Source organism: Garra rufa, chromosome 19 (genome assembly GCF_049309525.1).
Source record: "Garra rufa chromosome 19, GarRuf1.0, whole genome shotgun sequence".
Lineage (NCBI taxonomy): Eukaryota > Metazoa > Chordata > Actinopteri > Cypriniformes > Cyprinidae > Garra > Garra rufa.
This window is the reverse complement of record NC_133379.1, coordinates 31,109,554-31,137,009: the sequence shown is the minus strand read 5'-3', so window position 1 is coordinate 31,137,009 and position 27,456 is coordinate 31,109,554. Positions and strand designations below refer to the sequence as shown.

General features: G+C 34.9%; 1 protein-coding gene across 1 annotated transcript in view; it reads right to left on the bottom strand.

Moving 5' to 3' along the window:
• nsmfa (NMDA receptor synaptonuclear signaling and neuronal migration factor a) overlaps positions 1–23,774 on the bottom strand; it is a 57,288-nt gene extending 33,514 nt beyond the window's left edge. Inside the window, exon 1 of the mRNA XM_073825059.1 lies at positions 23,704–23,774. Within this exon, the coding sequence (XP_073681160.1) occupies positions 23,704–23,774 (71 nt within the window). The remainder of the gene's footprint in view (positions 1–23,703) is intronic.
• Between the last annotated feature and the right edge of the window lie 3,682 nt (positions 23,775–27,456).

Here is a 27,456-nt window from a genome sequence, read left to right as displayed (position 1 = left end):
TTTAATGAGTATAACATGTCACTGCAGGCCATGTCATAATAAAATAAGAAATAAAATAAATAAATAAAAAGTTTAAACCAAGTATAGCGAGTCATGTCAAATAATATATATAAAAAAAATGTTTAAAATTAGTATTATGTCATGCTGCAGGTCATGCCAACTATATAATAAAATGAGAAAAAAAAACTATAATGCATCACCGCAGGCCATGTCAACTACTATAAAATAATACTGTACAATAAAATACAAATTTAACAAAAATACAAAAAGAAAGATTGATAGATGTTTAAAATTACAATAATGCGATGCTGCAGGTCATGTCAACAACTAATAAAATAAGATAAATTAATTAAAAATAATATAAAAAAATGTTCATACTGAGAATAGCATGTCAAGCTGCAGGTCAGGTCAACTACAGTCCTATAAAAAATAAATAAATTTGTTAGAAATTAGTATAGCATGTCAACTACCTGGATAAAACGTGTCTGCATGTCTTTCTCTCAAATACAGAAAATGATCTTCATTAGAACATGATATCAGCTGGTTTGAATTAAAGCCTCATGAATAACAGTGATGCACATGATCAGCTGGATAACCTCAAGAGATCCTCAAAACCTCATTCATACCAAAGCATCCAAGTAAGCACTAATTTGACACTTAATTCACAGGCGGCTATAAAGAGAGCGTCAGAGACGGAGAGAGCGCGAAAACGCATGAAAACTGTGAAACGAACGTCACGACGCTCCCCACAGGAAATATTTGTCCCCACTAGCCCATCGTAAACAGCTGGAATCAAAGAGACAGAAAGAGAAACACTAATTAGTTCGGGCCTGAGGGGGCATCATCAGTAACAATCGATAACACCAATCTGATTTAGCCAATCAGAACAGACAATTAACGATTTGAATAAATAATGACTCCAGCATAACCAAAGACACTTTGGCGCTTCACATTTCATAAACGCATATTGTCGCCTTGATAATACGAACAACAGCTTATTCTGTTGCGCATACGGTGACTTTGGCACTCGCGACTGTGTAAATCTCCGGGTGAGTCATTGCTTTTCGGGAAGCTGATTCAATCTTGTAGGAGACATGACGGATGAGTTCTTAATACGTTCTGCCTGAGCCCGTTTTCGCCGCTCAGACAAATATTTGCAGGCACCGACACATGCTTTCGCACCTTTAATGTGCATAATGAACCTGTTCTGCACAATATATATGGCCCACACATAATCACATCCATTCCCCACGCACGGAAAACCCACTCCGATCTCAATATTGCAACCTCCTCCACAGAAGCTGTCACACGCCCTGGGATCGTTCCACAGGGATCCCAGGTGGCTCACAGTCGCCTTCAGCTTTCCTGACGTAACGTTCAACAACATGACACTTGTGACAGCGCTTTAAATTATTCAGTTTTACCATAACAGCTCGTGTTGAACCAGGTCATTGTCGCCCGCTTCGTAACAAGCATCCTCCAATGCAACAGGGTTAATTGGAGTGGCAATTCAGTCTAGAGAGCCATTTACTTGACCTGAAGAGCAGGGGAATGCAGTAGGCATACTGCTTACATAGGAAGCTTACTACTTAGGGATCATCCTAACTGGCACGTAACCTCATGAGGGATACATTTGGAACCATTGTGCATAAATGACACAAAAGTTCGACTGGTTTTATGTTATCATGTTGCTAAGGTAACAGTGTGATGCTTAAATTAACATAAAAATACATTGAAAACATTTTTGAATTACTCAGAACATGACTTTTACATTTGTATACAGTATTATTGATATATGCAGCACTGAATTAATTTTAAATGTGTTTTACAGCTTTCACTGAGCTTTAAAATTAAAGTAAAATAAATAAATAAATAAATAAATAAAGATAAATCTGTAATATAATTCTAGATAGCTATGTTCTAAATGGATTATTATTAAGTAATATAAATTATCACATTAATAAAAAAAAATACAGGATAAAATAATACTTTTTGAACTACAAAACCTTTTTTAATACATTTCTGTATTAATGACACTATGCAGTAGTGACTGAAATCTGTCTTTTTCCACCAAGTTAAAAATTGAAGCTCAGTATTTTTTTTTTTAAATTAACACTACAAATGAAAAATAATTTAAAATAAAATCTATCCACATTTTACACTGCTTCTTTTTTAGTATTGCATGTCATGCTGCAGATCATGTCAAATACTATAATAATAATAATAATAATAATAAAAAAATAGTAGTATAATGTCATGCTGCAGGTCATGTCAACAAATATAATAAAATGAAACTAAAAAAAAATGAAAAAAATGGTTTGAAATTGGTATAATGTCATGCTGCAAAAAATAAGAATTAAAAAAAAATAATTAAAAAAATTTAAAGCTCAGTAATTTTTTATTTTTAAAATTAAAATTGCAAATAAAAAATAATTGAAAATTAAATGAAATCAAATCTATCCTCTCTGGTGTGATAAATTTTACACACTTTTTCTTTTTTTAGTATTGCATGTCATGCTGCAAATAATGTCCACGACTGTAATAAAAATAAATAAATAAATAAAATAAAATTAGTATAATGTCATGCTGCAGGTCATGTCAACAATTATAATAAAATTAAACAAAAATGTAATTAAAAAATAACAATTGTTAAAAATGAGTATAGCATATCATGTCAACTACTACAATAAAATAATTAAAAAAAGAAAACTTGTTTATAAAATTAGTATAATGTCATTCTGCAGGTCATGCCAACATCTATAATAAAAAAATAAAAAAAAGTGAGTATAACACATCACTGCAGGTCATGTCCACTGCTATAATAATAATAATTTAAAAAATAGAAAAAAAGAAAAATTGTTTAAAATTAGTATAATGTCATGCTACAGGCCATGTCAACAACTATAATAAAATGAAAGGAAGAATAAAAAAAATGAAATTAGAATAACACATCGCTGCAGGTAATGTCAACTACATTACCTATATAATGGAATAAAAAAATAAAAAATAATTAAAAAATAATAATTGTAAAAAAAAATAGTATAGCATGTCACGCTGCAGGTTATGTCAACTACTATAATAAAAAAGAAAAAGAAAAAAGAAAAAGAAAAAACATTTAAACTGAAAATAGCATGTCACGCTGCAGGTCAGTACAAATTTTCTGCTAAACTTTAAAATTAAAGCTCAATATTTTTTTTTTATTATTAAATTACAAATAAAAAATCATTTAAAATAAAATTTAAATAAAATCTATTTGCTGTGGTGCACTAACATTTTACACTTCTTTTTTCTGTGAGCTCCTTTGATTAACATCAGCTAGACGTCCCAAGCTGAGGGAATTATCATATTAATAAAATATCAGAAGAAATACAGGAAGATAAAAAGGAAGGAAGCGAAGTGAAAGTGAGGGAGGGCAAGAAAATGGGTAATGGGTAAAGCGAGGAAGAAGAAAAAAGAGAGAGAAAATAAGACAAGCCACTAGGTTAAGATGAAATAATAAAAGGAAGTCAGCATGCTTCCAGACATGTGACTGAAACAGATGAAGCTGAGCAAGAAGAGGAAAAACTATGTAAATGTGCATGTTCTGAGGCTGGAGTGTAGGAATGCATCACATGACACCAAAGGGTCAGTGAAACAAGGTATAGTAGGTGGAAAAAATGAGAGCTGAGAGGAACATTAAACATGAAAGTGTATGAAATGCAGTTAGAGGAGATGGAAGAAACTCAATACAGCAGCAGAGTCATTTCCAATGCCAGATACACAAACATTGTCTCCGTCTATTGATAGTTTTATTAATTAACTTAAAGGGATAGTTCACCCAAAAATGAAAATGACCCCACCATTCTAGGTGTATATGAGCCATATGGAGTATTTTTTATGATGGATTAATGTACTTATACATTAATGTACTTATACAATGTACTCAACACCCATTCACTGCCCCTGGCAAATTCTGAATTAAAGTTACTTTTATTCAACCAGCAAGCTTTTTTTTTACTGGACATGACACAGGATTCTCCCAAAAGATAATAAGATGATGTACAAGAGGCATCATTGTGGAAAAAAATGTTTCTAAGCTTTTTTTTTACATTTGAACAAAGAGTGGCATTTCCAAAATTATTCATACCTTTTGCAAACTGTCACAGTTTATGGGAAAATCCAAAGTTCTATACCATCATTCCAAATAGTCCAAGCTGTTCTAAAGCATCCTAATTACTCTGATTCATTGGGAACAGCTGTTTTAATCAACTCAACAGGTGAAAAACAAAAGCTCTCTGCTGTTGGTTTGTGGACAGTCATGGCTAAGACAAAGGAGCTCACTGAGGACCTGTGGCTGTGCATTGTGGCTGCTCACAAGTCAGGAAAGGGCTATAAGACCATATCTAAATGTTTTGAAGTTCCAGTGGCTACAGTGTAAAGTATCATTAAAAAATACAAGACGTTCCGCACTGTGAAAAATCTCAGAGGACGTGGTCGGAAGCCAAAAGTGACACCTGTGCTGGCCAGAAGGATAGTGAGAGAGGTAAAAAAGAATCCAAGGATCACCACCAAGGCTATCCTGATGAATCTGGGCTCTGCTGGTGGCAACATCTCAAGACAGACAGTCCAACGGACACTGCACACTGCTGGGTTCCACGGACGCAGACCAAGGAGGACACCACCCGCTTGGCCTTTGCAAATGCTCATCTGGACAAAGAAAAAGACTTCTGGTCTTCTGTTTTATGGTCAGATGAAACAAAAATGTAATTGTTTGGCCACAACGATGTATTCTTCATTTGGCGTAAAAAAGGAGAAGCCTTCAACCCTAAGAACGCCATCCCCACTGTCAAACATGGTGGTGGGAACCTAATGTTTTGGGGGTGTTTTCAGCCGGTGGACCAGGGAACCTAATCACAGTAAACGGCACCATGAAAAGGAGCAATACATTCAAATTCCCAACAACAACATCAGGCAGTCTGCAGAGAAACTTGGCCTTGGGCACCAGTGGACATTTCAGCACGAAACGACCCAAAACACACAGCAAAAGTGGTGAAGAAATGGTTTTTAAAACATTAACATTTTGCAGTGGCCCAGCCAGAATCCTGATTTAAATCCAATTGAGAATCTGTTGAGGGAACTAAAGATCAGGGTGATGGCAAGGAGACCCTCCAACCTGAAAGAGTTGGAGCTCATCGCTAAAGACGTATGGGCAAAAATACCAGTGGAGACATGCAAAAAGCTGGTCAGCAATTATAGGAAGCGTTTGATTGCTGTTATAGCCAATAAAGGCTTTTCTATTGATTATTGAGAAGGGTATGAATAATTTTGGACATACCACTTTTTGTTCAAATGTAAATAAAAGATGAGTGATAATTTTTTCCACAATGAGGCATTTATTTATTTATTTATTGTAAATAAAAGATGAGTGATAATTTTTTCCACAATGAGGCATCTTGTATATCGTCTTATTATCTTCTGGGAGATGTCTGTGTCATTTCTAATAAAAAAAAAACTTCAGAATTTGCCAGGGGTATGAATTATTTCGGGCTTGACTGTATGTGACTTCAAACATATTTTGTCCATAAATTGAAAATCATTCGGGTCCAAAACAACTCCAAACCCCAAGTACCACAGAAGAAAGTAGGTCACTGAGGTTTGGGACTACAGGACAATCTAGAGCAGATTTCTCCCTGCAAATGTTTTAGAGCTCTTTTAGTCTCTTTGCTTTCAGCAGTGTTACTCAACAGAAGCAGCACATAAAAGCATGGGCACAGTAGGAGGGGACGAAATCCATGACAGTGCACTCACACACATTCACACACACAGCAGGCACTCATGCATGAAACATACACACACTAGAAAATTCACACTCCAAGCCACTCTCAAACGCAGGACTGTCATAATGCAGTACACTACTGTTGTTGTGTTCACGCAAAATGCAGTTTAAATTAATCACGTGGCATTTACAGCAGTTAACATCAATTGTTTAGAAATGAAAACATGAGCAAATAAGGCAGATTTCAAAGCTAATGCTAACAGATAGACGTGTATCATAATTAATAGAATAGTTAATCCAAAAATAAAAATGTGCTAAAAATTTAAACACCCTCAGACCATCCAAGATGTAGACAAGTTTCTTCATCAGAACAGATTTGGAGAAATTCAGCATTACATCACTTGCTCACCAATGGATCCTCTGCAGTGAATGGGTGCCATCAGAATGAGATCCAAACAGCTAAATAAAAAAAATCACAATAATCCACAAGTAATCCACAAGACTCCAATCCATCAATTAACCTCTTCTGTATGCTTGTAAGAAGATATTTTAACTTCAAACCATTGCTTGAGTCATGTACAGTGCCTTGCAAAAGTATTCATACCCCTTCATTTTCCCCCACGTTTTATGTTGCTGCCTTATGTTTAAACATGTTTTAAATTACTTTTTTCCACATCAATCTGCACCCCATGCACCATAATAACAAAGCAAAAACAGAATTGTCACAACTTCCTGAATTTATTAAAAATAAAAAAACTGAAATACGTACATTGCATAAGTATTCATACTCTTTACTCAGCTGAAGCATCTTTACAGTATCAAGTCTTTTTGGGTATGATGCAACAAGATTTGCGCATCAACATTTGGAAATGATCTGTCATTCTTCTCCTCACCTTTCACCTCTCAAGCTCTGTCAGTTTGGATGGGGTCTGGCAGACATTTTTTTCAGGTTTCTCCAGACATTTTTGCTTGAGTTCAAGCCCAGGCTGTGGCTGGGCCACTCAAGGACATTCACAGAGTTGTCTATAAGCCACTCTTGCTGTGTGCTTAGGGTCGTTGCCCTGTTGGAAGGTGAACCATCTGCCCACTGTAAAGTTCTGTATGCTCTGGACTGAGTTTCATTAAGGCTGTCTCAATATTTTTGGTGCACTGAGCTTTTCTTCTACTCTGACAAGTCCCTCAGTCCCACAGCATGAGGCTGCTACCTGCTACCATGGTACTCTGCAGGTGATGAGCAGGGCCTGGTTTCCTTTGAACATGATGCTTGGAATTGAGGTTCTCCAGACCAGAAAACCTGGTTTCTCACAATCTAAGAGTTCTTTAGGTTCTTTTTTGCAAACTGATCATGGAGCTCAACTAGAGTGACCATCAGGTTCTTCGTCACCATTCTAACCAAAGCCCTTCTCCATCATTTGCTCAGTTTGGCCTGGAGGCCAGCTATGAAGAGTCCTAGTTGTTTCAAACTTCTTCCATTAAGGATAACGGAGACTACATGCTTCTGTGAACCTTCAATGCAGCAGAAGTTTTTTCTGAACTCTTCCCTAGATGTGTGGTTTGATGCTCCTAGTCTCTATAGCTCTACAGGCAGTTATTTTGACCTCAGGGCTTGTTTTTTGCTCCGAAATGCCTTTTCAGCTGTTAGACATTTTATTAAAGGAGTACTCCGGTGTGATTTTGACCTAAAGTGTATTGAATCATGATACCGAGTGTGAACGTACCTTGCATATCTCATCTCGGTTTGTGTCCTGCAGTCCGAAATCTGGGGTCAGTTAGCCGATGCTCACAACAGGTTGTCAATGAGAATGAATCGGGCATCGGAGAAGCCATGTAAATAAATCACTGTTTTACGCCATTTACGAGGCACAAAGTAGCTCCACACTTCATTGGTAGACTTCCAAGGGCCCTGACATTTAAAACGAGACATTGAGAACTCAGAAAAAGCACCGGTAGTTTATTTACAAGAAGATTTATACAGACATTTTCCACCAGAAACAGACCGGTCGCCGCCATCTTGAATTTAGTCACGAAGTCGAGTGTCGAGCACCAAGGAATTTATCAGGTTATCAACTTATCAGGTTGTAGTTTCCTTCGTGTTCGACACTCGACTTATCGTAACTAAATTCAAGATGGCGGCGACCGGTCTGTTTCTGGTGGAAAATGTCTGTATAAATCTTCTTGTAAATAAACTACCGGTGCTTTTTCTGAGTTCTCAATGTCTCGTTTTAAATGTCAGGGCCCTTGGAAGTCTACCAATGAAGTGTGGAGCTACTTTGTGCCTCGTAAATGGCGTAAAACAGTGATTTATTTACATGGCTTCTCCGATGCCCGATTCATTCTCATTGACAACCTGTTGTGAGCATCGGCTAACTGACCCCAGATTTCGGACTGCAGTACACAAACCGAGATGAGATATGCAAGGTACGTTCACACTCGGTATCATGATTCAATACACTTTAGGTCAAAATCACACCGGAGTTCTCCTTTAAGACAATGGGCCTTTCCAAATCATACCCATTCAAATGAAATTGCCACAGGTTAACTTCACTCGAAGTGTAGTAACATCTACAAGCAACATGAATGCTGCTGAACTGAATTTCAAGTGTCCCAAAAAAGGGTATGAATACTTATGCAATGGATTCATTTCAGTTTTTTTATTTTAATAAATTTGCAAAGATGTTAAAAAACTGTTTTTGCTTTGCCATTATGGTGTATGGAGTGTAAACCGATGTGGAAAAAAAAGTAATGTAAAGCAGTTTAACATAAGGCAGCAACATAACAAATAGGGTGTGAATACTTTCGCAAGGCACTGTATCTATAATATTGCTTTTTCCAGTGGATTATTGTGATGTTTTTATCAGCTGTTTGGACTCTCATTTTGACGGCACTGCAGGTGAGCAAGACAAGTAATGCTAACTTCCTCCAAATCTGTTCCGATGAAGAAACAAACTCATCTATATCTTGGATGGCCTGAGAGTGAGTACATTTTCAGTGGTGAACTATTCCTTTAAGTACAAAATGATTTAAGTAAACTTGATTGTCTTGTTTTAAGACACTTCACCAAGATCCCTGAGATCCTTATGCATTTCATTCAGGCAGGTGCTTGAGAACAATTATAAGGTGAGTGGATAACATGAATTTAATATGAGCCCGGGGACAAGCGAATAGTCAAGCATTTCTGATCCCTCTGACACATTTTCCTTTGATATATTCTGAGCTAGTAAAAACAGCAGCACAGCTAATGGCATGTTCTTGTAGCGCATGTTTGCGTAGCATATGGGACCTGCGGTTCGGCACAGACCACAGATTAAAATGTCACCCTCCTCCCTCTTCCACGGTTTGAGAGCCAGGCTTAATGACGCCTGGAACCCTCCTTCGCCCTGAGCGCACCCTCTCTCTTCAACTCTCACTCGACCCTTTTCTCTCTCTCTCTCTTGCATAACAGCAGTGACAACAATGTCAAAGGCGTAATGGCAGAGTGTCAGAGTCATCCTGAGATCTGCATTATCTCAAATGGTCAGACTAATTACAGGACACGGTCTCATCTCCGCTACCAGATAATAAATAGCGCAGGAAGTGAAGGGGGGAAACGCAGCATGTTCCGACTGACTTCTTATACAAGTATATAAAATGCGGAGTCTCTTCACAAAGATGTATAATTAATGATGTTAAAACTGTAAGGCAGACAGATTTAGCGGGTTTGCAGTAGTGGGAGGTTTTATCTAGGATTTGTTCTTTTAGCTATTTGGATAAAATAGGATTAGTTAAGTCTAACCTACTGAAAAAGGGATAGTTTATTTAAAAACAAAATTCGGTCACTGTTTACTCACCCTCATGTTGTTCCAAATCCGTATGGGGTCATTTTGTTCTGTGAAACACAAGATGAGAAATTTTGATTTTTAATTTTTTTATTTTATTTTGATTTACCATGTAAAAAGAAAAGAAGATTTTTAAAGAATAGTTGAAATATAGTTAAAAATAGTTACGATTTCAGTCCATCAAATGGTTTTAGAATACTTTAGAGCTCTCAAGATTCCTCAATTCGAGTACTCCATAAAATACCGGAAAAATACTGGAAGTGCGGACCGTCTCAAACTTCATCTTTGCATATGCTGTAAGTCTGATTGGTTATAATGTTCATCTGGAAACAAAGTGCACCATTTATAAGATAAATCATTTATAAACCCACACCAACAAAGGAAAACATCCTTATTCTTTTGAATATACTAACTGAATATTACCATTTCAAAATAAAAGATGAAACACTCATGTTTTGGTGTCCACATATTTAAGAAATATCAGTGGCTGCAGCATTTATGTCACGAAGAAATGGTTAAATATTAAATATTAAGTGGACAGTTGAATTAAATGCTGTTTAGTCAATATTAAACAAGGATTAGATTGCGCAGGAAAGTGTAAAAACAATCGTTAATGCATTGGCGCCCTCTGCAAGCATTTGTTATTATGTATTTCACAGTGTTGTTCAATAAAAACATATGGTTACTTGCTTTTGATACTTTATTTGAACAAGTCATTATTGCCTCATAGCTATTATATATGCATTTTGCAAGTCATTTCAAAGGCTATTGTTTGCTTAGGTCTATTTTTATTACCTCATATTTCATTATAATGGTCAGATAACTCGATTAATCGTCAGAATAATCGGCTGATTACTCGATTACCAAAATAATCGTTAGCCCTACTTTAAATATAGTACATGAGTCATACTACAGGTCAATCAGTATGGTTTCTTTAAAAATAAATAAATAATACTACTTTTATTCAGCAATGATGCATTAAATTGATAAAAAATGACAGTAAAGGCATTTAGATTGTTTTAATTTTTTTTTTAATGGATCACTTTTTTGTTTAGTTTTTTTATAAAAATATTAAGCAGGACAACTGTTTCCAACAATAATAATAATAAGAAGAAATGTTTCTTATCTGCAAATTTCCATATTAAATTAATTTCTAAATAATGTATGACTGAAAACTGGAGTAATTAGTTTTTTTTTTTTTATCTTACCGACCTCAAACTTTTGAATAGTATTCTAAAAATGTATTTGATAAAAACAGGAAAAATTATTTTAGACTATATGTGAACCTGGACCACAAAACCAGTCATGACGTTCAACTTTCTCAATTTATGTACATCCGAAAGCTGAATATATACACTTTCCATTGGTGTATGGTTTGTAAGGACAATATTTGGCCGAGATACAACTTTTTGAAAATCTGAGGCTGCAAAAAAAGCAATGAAAAAAGCATTCTTAGCAATGCATAATACTAATCAAAAAATATGTTTTTATACTTACGGTAGAAAATGTACAAAATATCTGAATGCAACATGATCTTTATTTAATACATTAATGATTTTTGGCATAAAAGAAAAATTGATCATTTTGACCCATACAGTGAATTTTGGCTATAGCTATAAATTTACTTGTGCTACTTATGAGTGATTTTGTGGTCACATATGTACTCAGTTATTTTAAAAAGTACAATTTATTTTTTATTAAGTCAATAAAAATTTAAACGGACAAAGTGAGGAGATAAACACTGGATGGTTATTGACTAATGCTTATCATTTCATAATCACCAAATATTGTCTGATATCTGTACGTTTGGAACTTGACTGTCATTAACTGTTATATAAAAAATGGAAAGTTTCTCTTTTTGTTAAGCTATTTATTAAGACCAGCTTGATGGTTACTAGCCAAAATCAGCCATGTCCACAGTGCACCCTATAACCTGCAATTTGTTCATTTAAGATGGTCACCAGCTGATCCAATTTATCTGGTCCTGGCTTGTGTTCCAGCAGTGTTAAAATGGCTGATTTAAATGTCGACCCAATGCCTCATGTGGCCTGTGCTAAAAAAAACTCCTAAAGCTGTGGAAATCTTTATAAATTTGTCTCTTTGATATTGAATATGAAAACACAAGCTATTTTTAATATGCTGGAAGGAGGGTGACAAGGAAGGTTGCGGCTCTAGATCCGTTCTGGGAAACTATGAGTACAACTGAAATGCCAGCGTTCGGCAGACTTATCCGAGGCCCAAAGATCAATGAGTCAGATCTCATCAGCCCGCAGTGAATAAAAACACACTAAAAAGAGCCTCACTTCCCACTCGATAGCTCAGACTAGGCTTAAAGAAAGGCAGTCTCTTCAGATACTCCAGGCGTGAGAGAATATCTGGGATGCTTCCTTAAAAGGTCCCATATAGGTCAATGGATTTCAGTGTCTGTTTTAAGAGATTACGCTGCACTGGTCTTACAACACTACAACTGACAGCAGCTTCAAGGCTGTCAAAAAGGTTAAATATAACATGTTTCTTTAAGATGTCCTGGTCCTGGTGCTTTACATCAACCAGCAATCAATCAATCAATCAATAGACTACCAGTCAAAAGTTTTTGAACAGGAACATTTTCTCTTCTGCTCACCAAACCTGCTTTTATTTAATCCAAAGTACAGCAAACACGGTAAAATTTAGAAATATATTTTTACTGTTTAAATTAACAGTTTTCTATTTGAATTTTTAAAAAAATTTAATTTAAAAACTGAATTTTTAGCATCATTACTCCAGTCACATGATCTTTCAGAAATCATTCTAATATTCTAATTTGCTGCTGAAAAAAAAAAACATTTATTATTTTATTATGTTTAAAACAGCTGAGAAGAATTATTTCAGGTTTCTTTGATGAATAGGAAGTTCAGAGGAATGGCATTTATCTGAAATAGACGTTTTTGTGACATTATAAATGTCTTTATCATCGCTTTTGATCAATTTAAAGCATCCTTGCTAAATAAAAGTATTCATTTCTACAATTTCTTTGCCAAAAAAAAACACGTGACACTGAAGACTGGAGTAATGATGGAGAAAATTTAGCTTTGAACAAAGCAATAAATTACATTTTAAAATATATTCAAATAGAAAGCAGTTATTTTAAATAGTAAAACTATTTTGGATCAAATAAACACAGGCTTGGTGAGCAGAAGAAAATTCTTTAAAAAACATTAAAAGTTTTACTGTTCAAAGGTTTTAGGCATAAACCTCACTAGTTTAGTTTGGTACATTTATGCTTAAAAAACAACATTTCAATTGAGTAATGAATGTAATTCAAGAAATATTTTAACTATATGATAAAAGAATTAATATCTGAGCAAAAAAATACTTATGCAAATATGCTTTTTGTGTCAAAACAAGATAAACTTCCTGTTTTTCCTTCTTCAGTGAAAAAGGTAATTGCAACTTTTTATCTCCAATTTTTTTTCACAATTATGACTTTTTCTCAGAATTGTGAGATATAAACTTGCAATTCTGACATTTTTCTCAGGATTGCATGATATAAACTTGAAATTGTGAGTTAAAATGTCAGAACTGTGTGATATAAACTGCAATTCTGACATTTTTCTCAGAATTGCATCATATAAACTTGATATTGTGAGTTAAAATGTCAGAATTGTAAAATATAAACTGCAATTCTGACTTCTTTTCTTAGAATTGTGAGTTTATATCTTGCAGTTCTGACTTTATAACATGCAATTGCAAGTTAAAATGTCAGTCTTTTTTCCTCCTTAGAATTCTGACTTTACAGCTCACAATTGCAAGTTTATATCTCACTTATTGTAGTCTTTTTTCTTTAAAAATACCCATAAATCATTAAAACTAAATTAATTTAAAAAGAGGCAAAAAGGTGTAACAATACCTTAAATTAAAACAGGAAAAGAGTATTTGCCAGTGGGTAGGAAAAAAGAAATTTAAGCATAAACCTCACTACTTTAGTTTGGTATATTTGTGCCTAAAAAACAATATTCCAACTGAGTAATAAATGTAATTCAAAATATATTTTAAATATATAATAAAAGCCTTAATATCTGAGCACAAAAAATGGCAAATCTAGCATTTTTCTCAGAATTGCATGATATAAACGTGAAATTGTGAGTTAAAATGTCAGAATTGTAAGATATAAACTGCAATTCTGACTTTTAGTCTTGGAATTGTGAGTTTATATCTTGCACTTCTGACTTCATAACACGCAATTGCAAGGTAAAATGTCAGAATTGCAAGATATAAACAATCCCCCTTAGAATTTGACATTATAACTTACAATTGTGATTTTTTTATCACACGTCACACAAAAAAAGTCAGAATTGAGTTTATATCTCGCAGTCCTGACTTTATAGCTCACACTTGCAAGTTTATATCTCACTTATTGTAGTCTTTTTTTTTTTTTTTAAATATCCATGAATCAATAAAACAAAATACATTTAAAAAGAAGCAATAATGTGTAAGATAATAAGACTTATACCCTAAATACCCTAAATTAAATTTATTTTTTCCTACCAGCTGGCATTAAGCATAAACCTCACTAGTTCAGTTTGGTATATTTATGCTTAATAAACAATATTCCAATAGAGTAATCAATGTAATTCAATATATATTTTGAATATATAATAAAAGCCTTATGTAATACTGTTTTTTGTGTCAAAATGACAAACTTCCTATTTTTTTTTTCTTCAGTGAAATAACTTACAGTACGGCTGTTTTGAGACATTTCCACACTACATTGCAATCATCCAATCAAACTGGAAAAACACTCACAACCTCATAATAGCATGACATCTCTCTGAACACTCAACCAGCACACAACATTCGCTCTGACAGTGATTTTAAGACACGTCTGACTGCTTATCCCATAATAACTTCTTCATCGAATTCTGCTACGCCTATCTTCCATCCTGATATTAACGCCACACACTATAAACAGCACAGCAAAAAACTAACAAAAGGATCTCTGAATGTTACGGTACACTTAAACCTTACGAATTCACACCCTAACTATAATCCACAGGATACACAAAATAGAAAAATGCATGTATCTATCGAGATGAGACGACGTGATAGCATAGCCGGTGACTCAGCCACTCGGCTCATAAATCAGAGTGGATGTCTTTTCAAGTGAAAATCTGCAGATCGCCCATGATTAGCAGACAAACACTGCACAGACCAGACTCTCCACACTGACCCAGTGGCCCTGAAAGCATTCAGCCTAAAAATGACTCGGAAAGACAAAAAGAAAGAAAGACCAAGAGGAAGAACCCATTACACAAGTCATATGAAGTTATTCTGATGAGAAAAGAATATTTATTGCTTCACAGCTAAAAACACAATACCATTAATAACAAATAATAATAGCATCTCGATGATACTAAAACATCACTGGTTCAGAATGAATGATACATACTGGAATTTGCGACTTATCTTGCAACTTTTTTCTCTGGATTGCATGATACAAACTTGTAATTCAGATTTTTTTTCTCAGAATTGTGAGATATAAACTCGCAATTCGGACTTAAATTGTAGAATTGCAAGATATAAACTTATATAAACCAATCCTGACTTTTTTCCTTTTTAGAATTGTGAGATATAAACCCGCAATTCTGACTTTTTTCCTTAAAATTAAGATACACAACCACAATTGCGAGTTATAAAGTCAGAATTATGAGATATAAACTCAATTCTGACTTTTTGTCTCAGAATTGCATGATATAAACTTACAATTGTGAGAAAAATCTCAGAACTGCTTGATTTAAACTCACAATTGCGAGTTAAAATGTCAAATTGCGCGATATATAAACTAATTCTGACTTTTTTTCTCTCAGAATTGTCAGATATAAACCTGCAATTCTGACTTTTTCCCTCAAAATTAAGATATATAACCACAATTGCGAATTATAAAGTCAGAATTATGAGATATAAACTAAATTTTGACTTTTTTTCTCAGAACTGCATGATACAAACTCGTAAATCAGATTTTTTTTCTCAGAATTGTGAGATATAAACTCGCAATTCAGATTTTTTTTCAAAATTACATGATATAAACTTTTTTTATATATCATTTGTGAGATATAAACTTATGTAAACTAATTTTGGATTTTTTACTCACAGAATTGTGAGATATAAACCCACAATTCTGACTTTTTTCCCCAAATTCAAGATATATAACCACAATTGTGAGTTATAAAGTCAGAATTATGAGATATAAACTCAATTCTGGCTTTTTTTTTTTTTCAGAATTGCATGATATAAACTTACAATTGTCAGAAAAATCTCAGAATTGCTTGATTTTAACTCACAGTGGCGAGTTAAAATGTCGAACTGTGCGATTAAAACTTATATAAACCAATTCTGACTTTTTTCTCTTAGAATTGTGAGATAAAAACCCGCAATTCTGACTTTTTTCCTCAAAATTAAGATATATAACCACAATTGCGATATAAAGTCAAAATTACAAGATATAAAACCAGTTCTGACTTTTTTTCTCAGAATTGTGAGATATAAACTCGCAATTCAGATTTTTTTTTTTTCAAAATTACATGATATAAACTTTTTTATATCATTTGTGAGATATAAACTTACATAAACTAATTCTGGATTTTTTTCTCTCAGAATTGTGAGATATAAACCCACAATTCTGACTTTTTCCTCAAAATTAAGATATATCACCACAATTGCGATATAAAGTCAGAATTACAAGATATAAAACCAATTCTGACTTTTTTTCTCAGAATTGTGAGATTTAAACTTACAATTGCGAGAAAAATCTCAGAACTGCGAGATTTAAACTCACAATTGCGAGTTAAAATGTCGAATTGCAAGATTTAAACTTATATAAACTAATTCTGACTTTTTTTCTCACAGAATTGTGAGATATAAGCTTGCGATTCTGACTTTTTGCCTCAAAATGAAGATATATAACCACAATTGTGAGTTATAAAGTCAGAATTAAGAGATTTAAACTCAATTCTGACTTTTTTCTCAGAATTGCATGATATAAACTTACAATTGCGAGAAAAATCTCAGAACTGCGAGATTTAAACTCACAATTGCGAGTTAAAATGTCGAATTGCAAGATTTAAACTTATATAAACTAATTCTGACTTTTTTTCTCACAGAATTGTGAGATATAAGCTTGCGATTCTGACTTTTTCCCTCAAAATGAAGATATATAACCACAATTGCGAATTATAAAGTCAGAATTATAATTACATAATATAAACTCAATTATGACTTTTTTCTCAGAATTGCGTGATATACTTACAATTGTGAGAAAAATCTCAGAATTGCTTGATTTTAAATCACAACTTTAGGTTAAAATGTCAAATTGCGTGATATAAACCTATATAAACTAATTCTAAGTAAGCCACAATTCTGACTTTTTTCCTTAAAATTAAGATATATAACCACAATTGCGAGTTATAGTCAGAATTACGAGATATAAACTCAATTCTGACTTTTTTTCTGAGAATTGTGATCTAAACTTGCAATTGTGAAAAATAAAGTTAGATTTGTGAGATAAAAACTTCTTTTATCGCAATTTCAAGTTTATATCTCGCAATTCTGACTTTTTCTTCGAATTGTGTATTCATATCTTGCAATTTTGAGTTATTAAGTCATAATTGTGAGTTGTAAACTCGCAATTCTGAGAAAATATCAGCCTTTTTACCCCCTTAAGAATTGGACATAATAACTTACAATGGTGATTTTATATCTCACAGTTCGGAGAAATAAAGCCAGAATTGAGTTTGTATCTCACAATTCTGACTTAATAACTCACAATTGGGAGTTTATATCTCACAATTTTGAGGAAAAAAGTCTGAATTGTGAGTTTTTATCTCACAATTCAGACTTTATTTCTCACAATTGCAAGTTTATATCACAATTCAGGAAAAAAAGTCTGAACTGAGTTTATATCTCGTAATTCTGACTTTATAACTCGCAATTGTGATTATACATCGTAATTTTGAGAGAAAAAGAATTGTCAGGGTGTAAAAATCTAAAATCAAGCCTAAATATTGAGAAAATCACCTTTAAAGTCCAAATGTGAACCTGGACCACAAAACCAGTCATAAGGTAAAATTTGACAAAACTAAGATGTATACATCATATGAAATCAATAAATAAGCTTTCTATTGATGTATGGTTTGTTAGGATAGGACCATATTTGGCCGAGATACATCTATTTGAAAATCTGGAATCAGAGGGTGCAAAAAAATCGAAATACTGAGAAAATCACCTTTAAAGTTGTCCAAATTAAGTTCTTAACAATGCATATTACTAATCAAAAATTACATTTTGATATATTTATAGTAGGAATTTTACAAAAAATCTTAATGGAACATGATCTTTACTTAATTTCCTAATGATTTTTGGCATAAAAGAAAAATCAATAATATTGACCCCATACAATGTATTTTTGGCTATTGCTACAAATATACCCCAGCGACTTAAGACTGGTTTTGTGGTCCAGGGTCACAAATTAAGTTCTTAGCAATGCATATTTCCATTAAAAAATAAGTTTTGATATAATTATGGTAGAACATTTACAAAATATCTTCATGGAACATGATCTTCACTTAATATCCTGTTTTTTGGCATAAAAGAAAAATTGCTACAAATATACCCATGCTACTTAAGACCGGTTTTGTGGTCCAGGGTCACATGCACGGTGAATAAATTATTACATAATCCACATTTTTGGGTAAACCATCCCAAAAATAACCTATTAAGGGGTTCAAAACTGCAATCTTTTAGTTACCAGCTGAGAACTTATTCAAAGAGTATGTTTCAATTCACTCTTTGAAGGATTAATCAGAGAAAACCACTACGTGGCCATGCTTAGAAGAACTTAAACGTAGTGCAGGTGAAGAGCAGGAGTACTTCCTGTTCTGTAGTGTGTCGGAGTGGGCCAGGGTACTATTGATCCTGTGTGTATTCGCAGAACATGGTCCACCTACAGATTTTGCTTTTGAACGGCTCAGTGGTCATGACCCAGTGTCTGAAGAAGAGGAGATTACCAGAGACCGCCTTCACGAAGTGCAGCAGTCCCCCGGACAATGCCAAATCCAGGGGCTGGAAGGGAGATTCAATAGTACAGTAAGTGAGGACAAAGTGTGCATGTTATTTCAAAGACTAGCTTTTGACATAGCCAGTCAACTAATCGCAGTGTGACAATGATTTAAATTTGGATTTGGCTGACAGTTATTTTACAGCATAACACCTTTTTCTTTGCTCAGAAACACTATCATTTACAGGCTATAATAACAGTAACAACTGCCACAGGGCAATGACTAATTCTTTTGCAAATGAGCAGTTTCCTCCTGCAGGGCAGGCCGTTCACAGGGTCCACATGTGCAGTCTGAATACTGTCTGATTACTTCAATCCAGCTTGATTTAACTTTAATTCCAGGCCGTTTAGAGGTCCTTTTGTTTGTGTTGGCAGAGACGGACCCTGGAGCAGTAATTCTTAACCTTTCCGACTCCTACATTTGAAGGCCAACAGAATATTTGTGATGTTTCTGACAAAGCTGCTCATTTTCGAAGAATTTATTAACAGAACCTAGAAGTGATTATATTAAAATAACAAAATAATATTAATAACGTGATTTTTAACTGTTTTAGCTTATTTTAAACCTAATTTTGTCTAATGTTAAATCATCTTTTAGCCCCCTTATATATGGAAGCCCATTTCCACCACTGAATTAAAAAAAAGGTAATTACGACTTTTCTCACAATTTTTCTCAGAATTGTGAGATATAAACTCACAGTTCTGACTTTTTTTCTCAAAGTTGTGATATAAACTTGCAATTGCAAGAAAAACCTCAGAATTGCGCATTTAAAATTTGCAATTGCCATTTGTCAGAATATTTAAAAATGCGAGATGTGAATTGCGAGTTTATATCTTGCAATTCTGCGAGTTATTAAGTCAGAATTGTGATATATAAACTTGCAATTCTCAGAAGTTTATAGAATTGGACATTATAACTCACAATTGTGAGTTTATATCTCACAATTGTGAGAAAAAAAGTCAGAATTGCGAGATATAAACTTGAATTTGCGAGAAAAAAGTTGTTATAAGTTTTTATCTGACAATTCTGACGTATTTCTAGCAACTGATTTTATATCACAGTTCTAAAGGGAAAAGTTTATATCTCGCAATTCTGACTTTACAACTTACAATTGCAAGTTTATATCACAATTTTTAGGAAAAAAGTCAGAAATGCGAGATATAAACTTGAAATTGTAAAGTTTATACACTGCCCTCCAAAAGTTTGGAAACGCACTAGAATAGTGGGGTTTTGGACAATATTGGCATTAATCCTTTTTAATTTGTTATAATTTTGCACTGATAAGGGAGAACACAAACTACGAAAACATATTTTATTACATAAACAGTTTATTCCTAGAAAAAAACTTAAATTTTCGATTAATTCAAATATCCACCATTAACAGCTATTACAGCTCTGCATAATCTGGGGATCCGAGCTGTCAGTTTATTCAAACATTGACTTAATATATTACTCTAATCCTCCTGAAGGATTGCCCAAAGGTGATTCACACTATGCTGATATCGTCCAAAACCACATTTTGCCAGGGGTGTTTCCAAAGTTTTGGAGGGCAGTGTATCTCTGAGTTTATAACTTGCAATTCTGACTTTTTTTCTCTCAATTCCAAGTTTATATTTCACAATTTTGAGGAAGAATTGCGAAATATAAAATTGAAATTGCGAGAATAAAAGTCTGAATTGTGAGTTATTATCTCACATTTCTTACTGTATTTTTAACAATTGTGAGTTTATATCACACAATTCTGAGGGAAAAAGACAGAATTGTAAGATATAAACTCAAAATTGCAAGAAAAAAAGTCCGATTTGAAAGGCTTTTTTCTCACAATTCTGACTTTATTTCTCGCAATTGCAAGTTTATATCTCACAGTTTTGAGGGGGAAAAAAAGTCAGAATTTCGAGATATAAACTTGAAATTGCAAGGGAAAAAGTCTTGAGACTTTTGAGTTTTTATCTGACAATTCTGACTTTGTTTCTTGTAATTGTGAGTTTATATCACAAAATTCTGAGGAATCAATCAGAATTGAGCGTATATCTCACAATTTTGACTTTATAACTCAAAATTGCGATTTTATCTTTCACAATTTTGAGGACAAATGTTAGAATTGTGAAATATTTACTTGAAATTGTGAGGAAAAAAAGTCAGAATTGTAAGTTTTTATCTCAAAAATCCTGACTGTATTTCTTGCAATTGTGAGTTTATATCACACATTTCTGATGAAACAAGTCAGAATTGAGTTTATATCTCGCAATTCTGACTTTATAACTTGCAATAGCAAGTTTATGTTACAATTTTAAGAAAAAAGTTAGAATTGCAAGATATAAAATTGATATTGTGAGAAAAAAAGTCAGAATTGAGTTTATATCTCGCAGTTCTGACTTTATAACTCGCAATTGTGAGATTATATCACAATTTTGAGGAAAAAAGTGAGAATTGCAAGATATAAATCTGAAATTGCGAGAATAAAAGTCAAAATTTTGAGTTTTTATCTCACATTTCTTACTGGATATTTCGCAATTGTGAGTTTATATCACACAATTCTGAGAAAAAAACTCAGAATTGCGAGATATATATCTGAAATTGCGAGAATAAAAGTTAAAATTTTGAGTTTTTATCTCACATTTCTTACTGGATTTTTCGCAATCGTGAGCTTATATCACACAATTCTGAGGGAAAAAGTCAGAATTTAGTTTATTTCTCACAATTCTGACTTTATAACTCACAATTGCGAGGATATATCTCACAATTTTAAGGAAAAAAGTCAGATTTGTAAGATAAAAACTCAATTGCAAGAAAAAGTTAGAATTGTGAGTTTTAATCTCACAATTTTGAGGAAAAAAGTCAGAATTGCAAGATATAAACTTAAAATTGTAATAATAAGGTGAGAATTGTATGCTTTTTTCTCACAATTCTGACTTTATTTCTTGCAATTGCAAGTTAATATCCTACAATATTGAGGAAAAAGTCAGAATCGCAATTCTTTATTCAGTGGCGGATACAGGCTTCCATACTTACAAGTGTGCTGTTGCCCCCTAGTGGGCCCCAGCCCCCTGATTGAGAACCACTGCCCTACAGCTAATCTACAAAGGCTTTCACTAATTACTTGGTCATAATTACTCAAAAAAGATTCATATGTTCAGGACACAGTATGTAGATTAATCACACATTAACATAAATACCGTTAATACTGCATAACTCAAATCCATGTATGAGAATGTCTTGTCTGTTTAGGATTCTGTCTACCGTTCTCTGTTACATCGGTCATTTCTACTCAGCATGCAAAGCCGTTTGCACTGATATACCTGCCCTGCATACTGAACAGCAGCTCGTTCAGGCTTACGACACACACACACACACACACACACAAACATAAATGCACTGAGGTAAAGGAATGCCATCCCATTCATCACTTCAATCCGTGCCTGAACGCCTTACGTCTACAGCTGGATTTAGACAAGGTCATCTCAACGACCTCTATCCACGAGAAATGACAGCAGCAAAGTTTTTCTGCTCGAATGCAACAATCACAACCCATTCTGCATGTGAACATTAAGGATGCAATGACTCACAGCATCCCTGAGGCACCGGGCCCAGACGTTAGGGTGAGAAGGTGAACCTCTTTGCCATCTTATGCATTATGACAGACCTGGTACACACGAGAGCTAAACAGACACTAGTTACATAATAACAGGACTAGCGGTTGATCAGTATGAGCTTTTCATAAATAATAATGAAGTCAAGCCGCTATTATGCTGTCTGGGAATAACGTGTTGATTTAACGCCTGTGGTGTCTTGGTTGCAAGACTGCTAGTCCATTTTCAATGACAATATAATTCACCGTGACACAGGAACACCAGGGGCAGCATGAGTGAGTCACTGATGATTGACAGATCAAGTCTCGTGCATACTTGCCTGTTGCAAGCGTATCAGCAGTGAAGGACGGTGTCAATGCCTTGATCTACAGACAAGAAGATGACTTGTTAGGCTGTCTTGGTGGAAAATCCATCTTAAGACTAGTAGCTGATTTTTAGCTAGTCCAAAATGGTCTAAGATGGTCATTAATATTGACAAGACTATTACGGACCTGCAAACCAAAGTGGTCAAGATGGATTTAAGATGAATTTTACAACAGTATTCTCTCATCTATGTGAAATTTTAAAGTCTGTTTAGGAAATAAACAGATTGCTATGAGACCGCTTGTATGTTTTTCTACTCTCAGGAGTAATTAGCAAATTTAACCTTTACTTAGACTCTCAACTTAAAGAGATAATTCACCCAAAAAATGAAATTCTTCATTTTTTCAAACCTCTGCTAAACATAAAAATGTTTTTTTAGTGAAATAGTGAAATAACCATAGTATTCTGTGAGGAAAAGATACAAAATTACTTATTTACTACTAATAATATTAATTTCCATTAAGCTGATCACTGAATCACCATATGAACGTGAGAGCCCTCAAATGATTCACTAAAGGATTCAACACACTTGACAACGAATTCTGTCATGTGCTCTAAAATATTTTAATTAAATTAGGTTTACTTTCGTTCTGTTCCTCACATTTTGTATCGGTTGGCTCTCTATAATACTTTTATCGTGATATTTTTTATGAGGCTCCTTCAGTCACCATTCATTTACATATAAAAGACTAGGCTACTTCAGATATTTGTTTTTGTTTTCCGCAGCATATATTCAGTCATACAGCCAGGTCTGGAACAAGATGACAGAAGGTAAACGTCAGTTTGAGGTGAATTGTCATTTTAATGTGAGAATATTCGCATTCAGCAGATAAATGAAACTGTGACGCTAACGAATACATTCGTATTCGGGACGACGGTCTTCGAAATGACCGGTTTGCTCAAACAAATCCCAAGGCTGACCTTTCCTTTCTCGCATGAATGAGAGTTGAGATCCCCACTCGCCGTTTTGTAACTTCAGCGGCAGTGCTCGCAGAGCTTGAAGCCACACGTACGAATGCAGAGCCTGAGCTGACGGGCTTCATGCAGTGCAGAAGCCAAAACGAGTTGGGATAAAAGCAGACACTCACCTAACTTTGGCTGCCACCGACGAAATCGCATCATTTCTCAGATTCTTCCTTTTGGACACTGCAGTTCCCATGCTGGCATGGAAACAACGCTTGCAAGAAAACAGCACATTCCAGATGTCAAAGCATTGGAAAAAACGGGTGAAAAAAAAACAATGGAACAGGTTGGGTTTGGGATGCGGATCCTTTTGCGTTCAAATGAAGGTCTGAGTATAGAATAACGCAAAATTCTGGAGGTGATGCGGGACGGAAGATGCTGCCGTCTCCTCTTGCTAGTGTCAACTAGTTAAAGAAAAAACACACGCGCGAGCAGGTCCCTCCCCTCCTCGCTCGTTCTCTCTCTCGCTTCATTGAGATGAGAAAGATACGATTGAAGAGTGTTTATGGTGGTGAGAGTGTGTGAGGGTCCAGACAGGAAACCCAGAGGGACCATATATGGAGCGGACCACTCCTCCGATTCCACCCACTCGTAAAGTCCAGTGTTAATGTCAGCTACAGAATGAGCTGGAGTGACCGGAACACATGCATAGATACCGTACTTCTCAAAGCGTTACTATATTTTGAGGGCATCACTGTATCGTTTAAAAATTGTATCTATCTATCTATCTATCTATCTATCTATCTATCTATCTATCTATCTATCTATCTATCTATCTATCTATCTATCTATCTATCTATCTATTCGTTCATCTGCCATTTATCATCTATCAATCATCTATACTCTATCCATCCACTCTGTATATCTATCCATCTATTATCCATTCATCCATCTGTCTATACTCTATTCATCCATTTATCATCCATCATCTATCCATCTCCTTTTACTGTCTATCCATCATTCATCCATCTAGTTATACTCTGTCTATCTAGACATCACCCATCCATGCATTGAAACTCACTGTCCATTTGTTTATCTGTCTATCTATACTCTATTCATCCATCTATTTATCATCTATCATTCACCCCTACTCCCCATCCTGTCTATCTATCCATCCATCCATACTTTCTGTATATACAGTATATATATATATATATCCATCTGTCTATTCATTAATCTATGTACTCTATCCATCCATCCACTTATCATCCATCCGCCCATCTATTCAAACTGTCTATCCATCCACTCCTACTCCCATCCTGATACCTATCTGTCCATCCATCCATACTCTCTGTATATCTATCCATCTGTTCATTCATCTATCTATACTCTATCCATCCAATTATCATCCATCCATCCATCCAAACTTTCTATTCAGCCACCCATACTTTCCATCCTGTCTACCTATCTATCCATCCATCTACCCATACTTTCCATTCTGTCTACCCCATCCATCCATTCATCCATCCATTTATCATTCATAATTTATCCATCTACCTATATTCTGTCTATCCATCATCCATCCATCAACCCAAACTCTCTGCATATCTATCCATCTGTCCATTCATTCATCCACTATACTCTATCCATTCAATTATCATCCATCCATCCAAACTTTCTATTCAGCCACCCATACTTTCCATCCTGTCTACCTATCCATCCATCCACCCATACTTTCCATTCTGTCTACCCATCCATTCATCTATCTATCCATCCATCCATCCATTTATCATTCATAATTTATCCATCTACCTATACTCTGTCTATCCATCATCCATCCATCCATCCATCCATCCACCCAAACTCTCTGCATATCTATCCATTTGTCAATCTGCCTATCTATCTATACTCTATTCATCCAGTTTCCTTCCTGTATTCCCATTCATTCATTCATTCATCCTGTCTATCCATCCACCCGTACTCTTCATCTTATCTACCCATCCATCATCCTCTCAGTATATCTATCCATTCATCCATCTATCTACTGTATCCATCCATCTTTCCATTCAGCCACCCATGCTTTCCATCCTGTCTACCTATCCATCCATCCACCCATACTTTCCATTCTGTCTACCCATCCATTCATCCATCCATCCATCATCCATCCACCCATTTATCATTCATAATTTATCCATCTACCTATACTCTGTCTATCCATCATCCATCCATCCACCCAAACTCTCTGCATATCTATCCATTTGTCCATCTGCCTATCTATCTATACTCTATCCATGCATCCAGTTTCCTTCCTGTATTCCCATTCATTCATTCATTCATCCTGTCTATCCATCCATCTTCATCTTATCTACCCATCCATCATCCTCTCAGTATATCTATCCTTCTGTCCATTCATCCATCTATCTACTCTATCCATCCATCCATCTTTCCATACTGTCTATTCATCCACCCATACTCTGTTTACCCATCTATCCATCCTGTCTATCCATCTACTTATACTCTCTATCTATCCATCACACATCCATCCATCCATCCTCTCTGTATATCTATTAATCTATCGATTCATCCATCTTTCTATCTATCTATACTCTATCCATCCATCATCTCCATCCTGTCTTTCCATCCATCCATCCATCCATCCATACTGTCTTTTCATCCACCCATACTCTCCAACCTATCTAACCATCCATCATTACATCCATCCTCTCTGTATATCTATCCATCTGTCCATTCATCCATCTAACTATACCCATCCATTCAATAATCATCTATCCATCCATACTCCTTATCCATCCATCTATACTGTCCATCCTGTCTACCCATCCATCCATTCACTCTGTATTTATCCATTTAGCATCTATTTATACTGTTAAACGTGTAACATAACCTAAAAGAATACTTCAAGTGCTAACATAAAAATTAATTGGTCTGTAGTCAAAAATCTTATTCAGTATGACTGAATCAGCCTGCATACCATAGCTTACATCAATACAGGTAGAAAATGGCTCACTGATCTCTTCAATTTGTTAAATAAAAATCCTCACTTCACATTTCTACATTTGCATATGTGCATGCATACCTTCTCAGGGTTTCAGACAATAAATATGCCTGTATCGCCATGCACACTCACAGAGCCACATACACACACACACAGGTCTGGATTACAGCAGTGTGCTCTCGCTCCATAACAGCCTGTTAACTGTCTGCGGATGCCTCACTGAAGCAGACAGACAACAGACGAACTGTCCCTCTGCTGTAGGACAGCTAGACAAACAAGTGCAGAGAAACAGGCTTTAGTGTAGCAGCACCAGTGGAATGAAAATCCAAACCAAATATGCATTAGTGACGCTACTGTGTATATTCAGTCAATCATCTGATAGAGGGTCATAAACCTGGTTTTTACCTATATTCTGTGTGTTTTAGGCGAACACATGGTCTGGGAGACAGGGAAAGAGCAGAAGTCAGCTAGATTGAAGAACAGTATATATTACAGTGCTTCTGGGTTTTCTCTGTGGCCGACGTCGTTTTTTTTAAGTAAATAATCCGTGGTAGCCCTGGGCTGCGAGTGTGCGTGGAGGGACTGCCGATGAACGGAAGAAAAACAGAAATGAAAGAATGACAAAATGCCCTTTCTTTAACACAGCACCGAGACGTGCAACGCTATGTACAGCATGTACTGGCGAAAAAGCCGATAGAATTTGTTAATTATCCCCACACAGACTGCAGTGGATGTTCACATCATGCACAGTTAAGCGTTACAGATTCATTATTCAAAAATATATTAAAAACAATTGCCCACCTTTGCATAATAGACTGAATAAAACATCTTGTTTACTACTGGCAACATTGTCTAAAGCCTGAAATTTTGGCAAGAACCCTCTTCTAAGAAGACAAATGTAAAATAAAATAAAAACCTCATC